The 13,883-nt window shown below is 41.8% G+C and overlaps 1 protein-coding gene across 1 annotated transcript in view; it reads right to left on the bottom strand.

The window, feature by feature from the left end:
• Window positions 1-10,678, bottom strand: part of DDX4 (DEAD (Asp-Glu-Ala-Asp) box polypeptide 4) — a 31,692-nt gene extending 21,014 nt beyond the window's left edge. Inside the window, exons 1-4 of the mRNA XM_014964851.1 lie at window positions 10,571-10,678; window positions 8,308-8,371; window positions 2,469-2,537; window positions 1,940-2,014 (exon numbers count right to left, since the gene is read on the bottom strand). Of these exons, the coding sequence (XP_014820337.1) occupies window positions 1,940-2,014; window positions 2,469-2,537; window positions 8,308-8,371; window positions 10,571-10,678 (316 nt within the window). The remainder of the gene's footprint in view (window positions 1-1,939; window positions 2,015-2,468; window positions 2,538-8,307; window positions 8,372-10,570) is intronic.
• Between the last annotated feature and the right edge of the window lie 3,205 nt (window positions 10,679-13,883).

Raw genomic sequence — 13,883 nt, forward strand, 5'->3', positions numbered from 1 at the left:
TACAATAAAACAAAGTGATTCACCTAAACATATGAGAAATGAAGAGAAGAAGTATTTTTTTTTGCCAAAAAGCACAACAAAAGGCCTACTATTCTGTAGTACTGCTTCCTGCAAAAAGTAAATCAAACACGAAGTCTTGAAGCATTTGACTTCACATGCATATGAGCTTTATAAACTACTAACTTCAACTCTCCAGTTATGATGCAGATCAGTTCAGTCCTCTGCTTCAGTCACAGGACAATTTAACAGCATTTGTACCTTCTCAGTTTTCATAACCAGTACTGTGAAATGAGGTAGGATTGCAATTGCTGCCTCCTGTGGAGCAATTGAAAACCTGACTTTCAGATTTACCAATTTCAACTTTTTTTATTACTCAGAATTGCTTATTCAGTTGCTTAAGACAGGAAGGGCCAAGTATTTAGCCTATTTTTATTTCTACACACTCTTGATGAGAAGGAGAGGAAGTTAACAGCCACAAGCGTAAACAAGGTATTTCTCATTTTAGATTGGATAATTTTAGGTGTTGTCTAAGATTCAAGCTTGTATCATCATTTACTTCTTAGTCTTTATTCTTCAACTCAACAGCTGTTTTATCATCTTGTAATGACAAACAGCATCTTCTGCTAAATAAGACCAAGAAGGTCGTTCAGCCTGGAGAGGTGAAGGCTCCGGGGAGAACTTATAGCAGCCTTCCAGTATTTAAAGAGGGCCTACAGGACAGAGGAGAGTTTTGAGCAACATGGTCTAGTGGGAGGTGTCCCTGCCCATGGCAGAGGGGTTGGAACTAACCGGCCTTTAAATGTCCTTCCAACCCAAACCATTTACAATTCTATAATGACTTCTCCTACCAAAGCAACAGTAGCTCCTTCTACGCTTGGTGCATACTAATTTGTGTCTTTTGAGCTTTTCCAAATTAGAAAAAATAAAAATCATCTCTTAAAGGCTCACATACAAAAGAGTATAGGTATTAACAATACTAGTTGTTGTATAGGTATCAACAACCATAAATGCTACAGACCTTAAATACAGCTTGTGAGTTATTTCACAATTGCTGGAGAGTCTACAGCCAACTGTTCTTCATCATCATCCCACAGCATCACCAGTGTTGCTGCCTGCTTAATTAAACAAGTCTAGCATTCCAATACCAATAAAGGGCATCCATCCAAGAGATGCAGAAACTGTATCCAATTTCTTGAAAGAATAAACATGAAGTTATTATGTGGCTCCAAAGCTGTTCTGAAGCTCTGAACTTTTGCTAAACATGCCCAAACCAGGACACCTTCCTTGTTTCAAAACCAGGCCCACTTACAGCTATAGAACTATCTATCTAGACAGATGCTGCGTGATTAGCAGCTTCCACTGTCCTACGTGCTTTCAATAGTACCTAGCAGAACCATATATGGCAGCACTGCCAGACTGCCAATTACTAACTTTTTCAATGTGCATTGCATAAAAGTGGTGGTACTCACCATCATAAGCAGGAAGAAGACAGAGATTAAATACTGCTTTATGTATAACTAAAGAAAGCTTTCAGGTCTTCCACAGAAGAGCACTGGTATACTCCCTCACATGGTGTATATATATGAATACCAATATTGCTTGTATACTGCCTTGAATACTACATTATGACTCAACGAGATTGTAAGAAAAATACCCCTCTCCAGGGAGAGCAATATCAAAGCAAGAAGTAAACAGAAAATTGATTTTAAATGTAGAGCCCTGCCTTCAGGCAAATACGGTGAGGTATTTTATGTTGTGCAGTCAAAAGGAAGGGGTGATACTGAGTGCCTACGTTATGCAGAAGTAAGGATTGGTGTTACCCTCCAAGTCATAAATACTCGTTTAGCTCCAATACAACGAAACTGAGTACCTGAAACGGGAAAATTTAATGTACCAAATATGACTAGCCACTAGAATTACAGATATTCCAAAAAGTTACCTCTGTTTCCAAAATTCCTTCCACTACCGAATCTACGTGCTGGTTGATACTGCCTGTTCAGACCTTCATCAGTATCTATAATTAGAAGAAAGAATCAACTTAACATTCAAACATATCTTTGACTTCAGGGTAGGTTTTTGGTTTTGGGTGTGTTTGGATTTTTTTGTTATCATTTCAGTTTGGTGGGGTTTTTTTCCAACTCAACAGTAAAATCACAGGATCATTCTGGCTGAAAGGGACCTCAGGTCTGCAGCCTACCTCACATTCCAATAAAAAACACCACATGATAAAGGTATCCTTTTATGAGACAAAGAAAACGAATTAAAATTACAAGCTTAGGTCAGGTGTTAACTACTGTTTTCTATAAGGAATTGCACCACTCAGCAACAGTACTGCTACCAACATAGTAAAATTTGAGTTTCCAGAATCTGCTCAGATACCAGTTGCAAAGTCCTCCATTCTAAGTGGCTTGTCCAAAAGGAAGGCTTAATCATGCCCAAAACTACAAACTTTAATCATGCAATCCTACCTCTAGTCCCAGAATACTCTCCAAAATGATCCTGCATATGCTGACTTCTGTTAGGTTTTTCATCAACACCTGCAAAACAAGAAAGTAAGGCTTTTGACACCATCTCCTATACCATACTCATACACAAACCAATTAAATACTGCCTACCTGACTGTACAGTGAGGAGGACTGAAAGCAGGGTGAACCACTGGGCTCTAAGGATTGTGATCAGCAGCACAAGCTCCACCTGGAGGCCAATCACTAGCAAAGTACTCTACTGTTTGATACCAGGGCCAACACAGTTTACCATCCTCATTTATGGTACAGATGACAGGACAGAATGCTCCCTCAACAAGTTTGCAGACGCACAAATCCAGGACATAATACAGGGCGGTGCTTCATCCAGAGGAAACTCAAAACATACTAGAGACATGGGGCAGGCAGGAACTTTGAAGTTCAAAGAGAAACACAAAAATCCTGCACCTGTGGAGGAATAACTTCAGGCACCTGTACACACTGCTGCCAACCAGCTGGAAAGCATCTTTGCAGAGAAAAACTTGGGGGCTCCATTGGATAGTAAACTGAACATAAGCCAGCGATGTGCCCTTGCAGTATAGGCCATCAGCATTCTGGGCTACACTAGGAAAATCACTGCCAGCAAGGGGGTAAAGTGGTCCTTCCCTGCTGATGATGCTGTATCTACAGCGCTGCATCCAGTTGTAGGCTGCCCAGTACAAAACAGACACTGACATACTGCAGTGCGTCCAGCAAGGGACCACAAAGACAATGGAGAGACCACTGCATCTGTCATACAGAGTGGCTGAGAGCTAGAACTGCTCTGCCTGGAAGCAAGGCTCACAGGATCTTACATCGTAACAAAAGTGAGCAAACAGAACAGATCCTTTTCACTGCTACCCAATGAGAGGACAAGCAGCAATGGGCACAAATCAAAATACGGAAAAATCCATTTTAACATAAGGAAACCTTTTTACTCAGAGCAGCTAGACACTAGACAAGTTGTCCAAAAAGCTTGGATAGTCTCCATCCCTGCAGAAATTTGAAACTCAGCGGACGAGGTTCTGAGCAACCTGCTGCAGTTTACGCTATGCAAGGATTTGGACCAGCCGATCTTCAGAGTTGCTTTCCAACCTAAGTGATTCTATAAAAATAAAATTTCCTATTCTGCAGTATCCAAGTCAAGATCAGGGTACACCAGCAACCACCACAAAAATATGAATTCTGAAATCAAAACATAAAAGCCTGGAAAAACTTCATGATGTGCAATTATATCCCAGCCACAAATACAGATTGGGTGGAGAATGGCTAGAGAGCAGCCCTGAGGAGAAGGACTTGGGGGTGTTGGTGGATGAGAAGCTTAACATGAGCCAGCAATGTGCACTGGCAGCCCAGAAGGCCAACTACATCCTGGGCTGCATCAAGAGAAGCGTGGCCAGCAGGTCACAGGAGGTGACTCTGCCCCTCTGCTCTGCACTCCTAAGACCCCACCTGGAGTACTGTGTCCAGCTTTGGAGTCCTCAACACAGGAAGGACATGGATCTGCTGGAACGGGTCCAGCTGAGGGCCATGAAGACGATGAGAGGTATGGACCACCTCTCCTATGAGGACAGGCTGAGAGAGCTGGGGTTGTTCAGCCTGGAGAAGAGAAGGCTCTGGGGAGACCTAATAGCAGCCTTTCAGTATCTGAAGGGAGCCTACAGGAGAGCCAGAGAGGGCCTCATTGTCAGGAAGTATAGTGACAGGACAAGGAGTAATGGTGTTAAATTGCAAGAGGGGAGATTTAGATTAGATATGAGGAAGAAATTCTTTCCTATGAGGGTGGTGAGGCACTGGAACAGGTTGCCCAGGGAGGTCGTGGGTGCCCCATCCCTGGAGGTGTTCAAGGCCAGGCTGGATGGGGCTTCGAGCAACCTGCTCTAGTGGGAGGTGTCCCTGCCCATGGCAGGGGGGTTGGAACTAGATGATCTTTAAGGTCCCTTCCAACCCAAACCATTCTATGATTCTATGATTCCATATGGCACATCATGGAAAATGACTGTTGGTGTTTTCCTTCCACATTAAAACTGCTTAACATAACAACATGGATACCCCTGAAAAAAAACAGGCACTAGTGCATTCCACAAGAAGACAAATATATTAGTTAAAGAGATTACCTGCATACAAGAGCTTGTCATAAAGAAAACAACATGTCAGATGATGTTTGGTTTATATATCACGTCACTCAATTAGGAAGCTTTGTTCATTCAATACTCAAAGGGTTAAGCTACTGCTTTTGTAGTCTGAACAGTGTTCAGAGTTCATGCTCACTTGGAAGATTTAAGTGAGTAGTTTGTGGCAAAGACAGTACAAAAGATTCTGAGATTCATGTTTATACACAACACAGAACAAGAAACAAAGACACCTTACCAATTACTTAAACTGATGTTTTTATGGTTTACCATAACAGATTGGCTTCCATTGACAGAGTCTATTTGCCTCTAAAGAAGTGAGGGAACTCTCCTTCCTTTACTTGCCATCAAGACAATTCTTACTCCATCACTCCTCCTCTTCCATTGAGATTTCCACACTTCAAGTACACCAAGTTAATATTAAAAGTTTCATCATGTGCCAACAAAATACTTCATGAGGAAAGCATCTACTTTAATAAGTTCTTTCAATGCGCTGCCCCTCTGTGTTCACTGTCTCTACTAATGAAAGATGCTGGACTTACAGACAGCGAACAGGACAGAACTAATAAACATTCTTTAGTGAAGTCTGCTATGCTTAGCACTTTCACCAAATGAACTGTAGAATGCACTGTTACTTCCTGACCAACCTATTAAGTCTGGTAAAAGTACAGCAACTTTCACAATTATTCACCTACTATGCAAATTACTCATGTGACTCACGTCTATACAGGTTTGCAAACTAACTAGTCTTACAGGGAATCCAGAAGTACCAAATGCTAGTGTTTAATTCATCACATTTACCACTCAAAATTTACTAATTTTCAAGTAGTATTTCACAGATTAAGAGGATCAGAATGATTTCTCAGCTCCAAATCACTGGAATTAAAATCAAGTGTTTCGTAAGCATATCCCTGAAAAACAGCTCCTAGATCCACTGATTTCCTCATCATATGCATTCACTTATATTTTTCCACTGTACATAGGGATTTAAAATCCCAATTTTAATCCATTCCAGAGACATCCACCCCCAAATCTTGTACATACTCAACAAATGTCATTTTAGCAAGACTTTTAATTCTGCTTTCCCTTTGTTGTTGGTTTGTGGGTTTGGGGTTTTTTGTGGGTGGTTTGCTTTTATTTTTAAGCACCAAAGGAATATGAAACAGGAAATAAAAAACTTCCTTGAGAATCAAAAATTCAGAACAGTCAGCTTGTTAAGAAAGTTTTGTTTTCATCAAGAAGCAATACAAAGAGCAAATTCATTTGTTTTAAGTCAAAGTGAAGCTCTATAAAAAAATAATTTGCAAGTATGCAATATTACTTTTAGCTTATCCTCATTGTGCATTTACGCAAAAGTACTACCACTAGATACTGTTTCAAGGAGAAAAAAAAAAAAGTCAAAATTGAAGTTTAACCTGCATAATTTAACTCTACTTATGCTATTTAGTGCGAGTTATACCACCAACAATACACTTCTCAAGTATATGGAGCCCAGAAGTGCATTGCATACAAGAGAGCAGCTCATGAGAGTTTAATGTAAAAGTCAGCTAAAGCACAATCTGTTCACAAATTAGAAGTTTTGCAAGGGAAAAAAGGCCCATACAACTTTTTCTGAAAGAAAAAAAAAAGACACACCTTTCTGTATTACGTTGTAGGGAAAGAATCCCTGATACTGATGCACCCTGTTGAACAAGGTCAAAAAAAGACACATAAGACCTCTGGCCTTCACAAGCAATTTTGATTAAGTCCTCATTTAAACAGCAAATAAGGTTTGCTCTTATCTAGCAGTATTAAGTCTTACAGTCAGTATTGTGACTTATGCTTGAAAACACAGGTAGAGTTCCCTATCAACTAAGAAGAATGAGAAAGATTGTGTTAAGTCAAAACAGACACTTTGAAATTGCTCACACTGATCTAAAATGGCATAATACACCTAGCTCAGGAAAGGAATAAATGGTTAGTGATGACAGTGAAAGCATGACCTTCAGCAGGAAAGCCCTCCCTGCCACGAGCTCAGTACAAAAGGCACAAATCAAGAGAATACTTAGTTATTTTTGGAGTATGTAGTGGAAATGTTAGCAGTCAGAGCTGACAGTCACAGAGTTGGAACAAACGAAACACAAAGCTCCAAGACTCACTTCCACCTAAGTTGTAACTCAAGTTCTCCACACAGGCACTGTCTTTCTGATTTGTTCTATCAAGCCATTACTGAAGCTTGCAACCTGAAGACTTCATAAAACACTTCTGCTGTACTGGGATAAATGCAAAGTCTGGGCTCAGACTTTTCAGCTTCCTGTAACTGCAAATTAAGAATAATTCAGGAAGTGCAAGTGATAGCCTGTTCCTACTTTCCAAATTTCCCAACATCTTGGGGACACAGAATTGGAGAAAGTTAAGTCTGCCTTTCAGTTATACACTAAAAGGCAGGGGAAATATACATCAGCAATAAACATACTGCCATGTTCTAACTGCTCATAAACACATAAGCAGTTACATATACGGAGAACCTGTCCTACGAGGAAAGGCTGAGGAAGTTAGGTCTTTTCTCCCTGGAGAAGGTTCAGGGTGGACCTGATCACAGTACTCCACACAGTAGTTGCAGGGCATCTACAAAGAGGACAGGGGCATTCTCTTCAAAAGAAGCCACATGTAGAAGACAAAGGCAACTGGAACAACATTCTCAGGGGATATGGTGGAGTCCCCATCACCGGAGCTTTTCAAGATGGAACAGGGTGCTAGATAGTATCATCTAGGCTTCCTTTATGACAACAGGTTGGGCCAGATGATCTTTCAAGGTCCCTTGCAGCCTGGGCTGTTCTAAGATTCTGTAGTATCAATTTAATTTGTGCTAATCACAATTTGTTAAAATAAAGTTTAGGTTGTTCTACCACAGTTGTATCAACTAAATGATACATTCAAAATTTTCACCTCACACAGAATTTCTCTAAATGTAAAACATCTTTGAGCAGTCTTGAAGAACATTCCTAAACTCATAGACTACAGCAAGAACACCCCAACTGCCTTAATCCCACAATTAGTTCTAAACAGAAACTGTTTCCTGATCTGTCTATTGTAGAGTCACACAAAGGAAAGCCTGGGGCAAACTACTTTCAGCAGCAACTCTGGCTTGACACATTTAAAACTTCTATATCTAAACTTCTGATCAAGCTTATAAAGGCATCATCTCCATTAATTCAAGAGTGCTTTCCAGAAACTTGATACCAAACATTAATGTTTTGGTTTGTGGTTTTTGGTGGCTTTTTTTGAATGGATCTAAGTTTTCCTTCAACAACTTCATCTGACCTTTTCTTATTTTCAACACAACGGTCAGACAGGACCTCACAAGAACTACTCAACATTGCACATAACTGTTATTTTTCAGTACTGTTCACGTTTAGTACAGTCTGTTTTAGAAATGCTTGTGAGGTAACAACTATTGACTCTCATTAGAGGTTATACACTATTGAGCACATAACTTGTAGTAAATAAAGAAGGGTTGAGGGTCAAAAGGGAAGTCTACTTGTTATGTTACCCATATAATTTGATGTTGTGTACCCCAGGGGTATACATGAATATACCACAATGATAATACTGTGGTTTTCTTTAATCTCCTCAACTGTTCAAGGAATCAAGTCCCCCAAATGTCAGTAAAATCAAAACTGCCCTTCACATACCAAACGAGTCCACACTTGGACTGAAGTCAGACGAGGAGTCATTTGGTCTTCCAGAGAAGCTAGCCTACAAAAAGAATAAAGGCACAACATCACGTTAACCCCAGGCCAAGCAGAGTACATAAATTCAAATGCAGCCTCTAAGCCTTGCAGTTGAAAGAAGTTGCCTTATGCACCTTCTGAAATGCAATCTCTCAGATTCTTCTGTTAACTTCAGTTTATTACACTTCAGTATATTAAACGGCATAGTGTTTGCATCTGAATGTCACCAAAACCACACTACAAACAGTTGACTTAAGAAGTTAAGTAAGTTTATTTTGCCTTATATCAGTGATTATGGAGGCATCATGTTACCTTGCCAAACATTTTAATCCTTGGATATAAGAAACACTTATTGTTTAAAACAATATTTTGAAGATTTTTCTTTTCTAGTCTTTCAGACTGTTCATATTGGTTTTACTAATGGACATCACACATTACCTCATAAAGAATTATCTGAAATACGTCAGTCCCTGCCCATTTAGTCAAAGGTTCAGATACTCCATTTGAAACAATTCAGAACAGCACCTAATTTTCCCATTTTACCCTTACAGGTCAGTTTTACTTCCAAAGGACATGTTTAATTTTCTCCTATTTAACACAAGCCACGCATGTACTAGTAAGCCAAACCACCAGCTGACTCAGGAATGTCACATAACTACCTAAGCCTTTACTTCAAGACTCTGCTTTTTAGCTTTACTAGAGCTTTCACACTTCCCAGTGCAGCTAGCAACCGCTACCGGACATTAAACCTAAATTCGTAAAATTACTATTCTGGAAGCGTACACTGTAATTTCTTCTTTTGGCAACCTTCCTTCTAGCCTTACACTGCATTAGCACAGCTCACTTGGGGTGGGAGGGCAACAGAGGCAACTTACAGAAGCATCTTAAACAGAAGATATGAGAAGAAGCAACAGCTCCACCTATTTCTGGATATACAATATCTTCCTGAGAACTTGGGAAGGAAGACTGGGAACTATCCAGATCTGGAAATACAGCTGCTACAAATTAAAAGAGCTCACGGAAGTATACAACAAACACTGGAACCTGAACAAAAAACAGCAGCAAGCAAACTGCTGGTGGGGAGGAAACCTCCTCTCTTCAGTAGCGGTAAACTCCTCCTACAGCAGCCTACCGTATTTGCAAAAACACACTGTAAATAATATTCAAAGTCCTACTGACAAACCTCGAACAGCTACACTCCTCATCCTTCCTATGGTAGCTATGCATTTAGGATCACACCATTTAGAAGCAACATGAATGCAATATTAACTGAACAATGGAGATCAGCTGAGAGATCACCCATGTTCCTTTTGCTGCCGAGGTAAAAGTAATTGCAATTCAGTGACTGCCAGCAGAAAGAGACAGCAAACAGAAGACAGCTAGAAGGAGAGCAACAGCACAGAGAGAGAAGTCACAGTTCATGCCTAACTCACAGCCAAGAACTTCCACCTAAAGACATGATTTCGGCTAATCCCTAGTAATGTAGTTGCATCACTGCCCTTTCACTATTCAATAGACAGTAAAAAGGATCATCAAACTAATCGGACTTGCACAAGAAATTGCAGCCTACTAAAACCCCAAAACAAGCAATCTGCTCTTAGTTTATCTCACAACTTCAGAAACGGTAAGTCCAATATACATAAAGCAACAGGAGTGCATTAGAAAGGAAAAAGTGCAGGCAACAGGACTCACCTCTTTCAGTAGTTATAAAACTTGAATACCCCCTACCACAACTGATCTGCAATTAGAAGTTTCTGCCCTATGTAAATTTTTGCTACTTCCCTTTCAGCCTCTGCTGGTCCACAAGCCTACCCACGTTAAGTACTCAATGCCTAGCCCATGTATTGGGCTAGTTGCTAGTACGTGCCATGAGCTGCTAGTACGTGCCACTGTTATGCCACATGCTTTTTCAAAAAAGTATGCATCCTCTCACAACCCAATGGAAGGAAGCAGCATTAAGCAACCAGAAGAGTAACAATAATTGGCTACACAGATCACGGCCCAGTACCCTCCACGGAAATAAGGCACCTCAACATTTTGAGAGACTACAATTGCTACTATTTGTTAAGAATACACTGCATTCCCAACACTCAAGTTAAGGGCAAGTTCCTCCAGGTGCTTCAAGACCCAGAACAGGGGACCACAGTCCACCAGCCACCTAGATCACAGAGTGGGAGAAAGGAAGGGGAAAAGAAGCAAACATGCTACAGCTGCCACCCCATACCTGTTCAAAGGGTGGAGGGAAGCGCGATGGCTCTTCCCCCAGCTCTGCATTCCAGTCCTCTTCGCTCATACTGGACACTGCCAGATCTGCTTGCAGGAGACAAAACATATTAGCGGCGATCCCCTGCCTGTTCCCAGCAGGCCCCACAGCACCTGTGCAGGAGGACACCTACCTCTCCCAGCACACTCGTTGTCCTCATTCACAACCCCTACTCCGTCGCAGATGTGGAGGGGCTTTACAGGAAAGACCCTCCTGCTTCTGTAAGGCAGGCGCCTAGGCCGCACTCCCGCCTACAGCCCTGCCGTGAAGCAAATGGCGCCCCTCACCGAGGCCCTAATAAGGCCGCCGCCACGTGCAGTTGCTGGCCCGTCACGTGCCTCCCCCGCCCGCCAATAGGAGCGCGGTTGGGCAGCAAGGGGCGGGCTGCTGGCGCGCGCCTCGGGCGTTGAGCCGTTAGGGCGGTTGGGGGAGGGCGGGCAGCGGCTGAGCGGGACCGGGGGGCGGGCCGGGGCCTTTCCCTGGCTGTGGAGGCTTCCTCCGCGGGCGCGAAAGGGCGGGAGGCGGTGCGTGGGATGGCGCCTCGGTGGGGCCCGCCGCTGCAAGGAGCGGTGGCGGCCTCGGCGTGGTCAAGGTGCATGTGGAAGGACGAGGGGACTCAGGCAAAACGCAGGTTTGCAATACCCGGGCCTTTCTGTGCTTTGGTCTCTGAGCGTATGAGCGTGCCTTAATTTCTTTGTGTGTGAAGCGTGGGTTATTTTACAAATAAAAGCGTGGTTTATTTTACAAATACCAGCTTCTAAACAGCAACCAAGGTAATAATCATTTTACTGCAAACAAAATTTCTAAGCATGAGCGTCACAGCCAACAGAACATACCCTTTTCCCAGAATTAAAAAATAAAGTTAATTAGGTTAATCAGGCTATTTATTTAAAAAAACACCCAACAAACACCAAACTTAAGAGCAGCATCCCCTTCCTATAGTTATTTGTTATACCAGATGTGGCAGAGAAAAGGAAGAGGGCTAAATTCCTGAGTCAGGAGTTTTATTTATGATGAAGCGCAGGAGAATATAGGTAGGACCTGCATCAGCCTGGTGCATCTATTAAAAATGCTGGAAGTACTTTTGATGCCGTGAAAGACTAAATCAGGACTCAATAGCTGGGATGACTATTAAGCAGGTATCCTTTATTGCAGCACTGGACGCACAGGGGATCGCTCCTCCAAATGTGCGTGCCAGACGAAGTTGGTTTGACAACATATATGCATACATATATACATATTCATACAAGGAGTCTTAACATATTCATTAGTTTCCAGTAATTCATTACCATACGCTACCTCCCTCTTGGAGTTCTCCATTTGTCAGAGATAAGATAACATTGTGCTGGCCTCATGATTGTTGCCTACGTGCCAGCCTTCTTGTCTTGTTACGTATCGTAGCTCTGCAGGGGTTGCAGGCCCCTCTTTATGGTCAGTCAGGCTACATTTGCTAAGTCATACTTAGGTAAGCAAACCTTCAAGCCATTTCTGGCCTTATTCTTTAATTCACTTTGACACTTGGGTTTCTGAGGTGCTGGTGCAGCGTACATCTTCTCTATACCACTTTTCATGCTGTAAAATAATACAGCAATGCTTATTCTGAAAAACATAAAGGAAGTACATATAATTCCATGTGATAAATACTCATTAACCTGCTCCATCACGTTGAACAGATTTTCCTCACCAGAAAAGTTACTTGAAAGACCCTGTGCCTGTTATGGACTTTAATGCCTTTTGTTGCAGAGAAATGATACCAGATCTGTAATTTTGCGGTGAACATCTGAATGTCTAGTAGAGGCTTTGGGCAACAATAACACAGATTCCTGCAGCAGATGGAGGTTATTGGAGAGTGGTCTCTGAAGTAATGCTCTGATTATTTTCACCTTACTCATTGTCAGTTAAGCCCTGCCCTTTATAGCTGTTAATTTTTCGGGAACATCAGGACAGAACACAGGTTGCGCTCAACTTAGAATGCAAGGCAGCTAAAAAATGTAAGAACCAGCTTCTGTGTCTCATAGTGAGCTTAAAACTGCACCACTAGATGATATATATGAGGCTGTGTTTACTGCAGGTAGCAAAGATAACTCCTTGGAGTCATTAGCTTTCAGTAAGTGATCCGTAAGATACACCACGTCCAAGCATGAAGAACTCGCAGTGGGAGCACCTCTATGGGAAATGTATAAGGCTGTTCACAAGCAGCATCTGGAAGTAGCAGGGAGGCTCGTGAGCTAATCTCACCCACTGCGCCAACTCTCTAACACACCGTTTTACTTTTTGCCTAAACAAGAAAACAGAATAGGCTGCTTCATCAGCCCAAATGGTATCGGTTTTCATTGCATTGAAGCTCTAATTTGGACATCCATCAAGACAAAAGGCAGTGTCTCTGCTTTCCTGGGAAATTTATGGTTAATGATAGATGTGCTGCTCTGGTACATTGAAGCCGGTACATTGAGAGCTTTCAAATTGTTCACCCTACTTTCGTTCAAGAGGTTACCATTCCCTCAGCTTTACCAGCTCAGTTTCATATTAGGCACTCACCCAATTGAGGAGATACAATTCAGATGGTGGCAGATTAGTAATCACTGGTGGGTGTTCTCTTAGTTCATTTTAGATACAATCAGACGTCACAGCTTCTAACTATTAGATGGACTTCTAAAGTTCTTATTTTTTTCCACTATTCCTTGGATTCTGCTCATTTTAAGACACTTTCTGCTTCCTCCAAATTACTTCCCACTGCAACTTTTTTTTTTCTTTTTTCCTAAGGCTGCTAGCAATTAGATGTAAACCATGGTGGCAGGCCGTAAATTGCACAAGGCATTTGCAGACTACTCTGGAGGTCATTTTGTCCAAGCAAGAGTAACCTAGAGACAAAAGAGAACAGAGCGGTATCCAACATAACATAAACTGTACCTCACATAGTATATTCAAGTGTGACATGGAGCTGCAGATGACCAGAGAGACACGTAAAAATATATTACAAAAACTTATACAAATAACCCCAAGTGAGAGTGTACCCCTCTAGAGTGAGGAAGAAGAAACCAGCAGCATAAACATCATATTCCTCCCAGAGAAGGACTCCAGATGCTGAAAACTTGCTGTAATGTGCCTTCCTCTCACCACCACCCATGAATGAAACCATCAACCTAAAGACCCAGAGCAGCAATAGAAGGGTGAGCCTTATCACCAAGAAAAGGGATAGAAAGTAAGTGCACGCATAAAGAATTGTCACCTTTCTTTTTGTGTAACAATTAGACCTGGACTAATAATGATTAGA

This window comes from Calidris pugnax, unplaced genomic scaffold, assembly GCF_001431845.1.
Source record: "Calidris pugnax isolate Ruff unplaced genomic scaffold, ASM143184v1 scaffold273, whole genome shotgun sequence".
NCBI classification, from domain to species: Eukaryota; Metazoa; Chordata; class Aves; order Charadriiformes; family Scolopacidae; genus Calidris; species Calidris pugnax.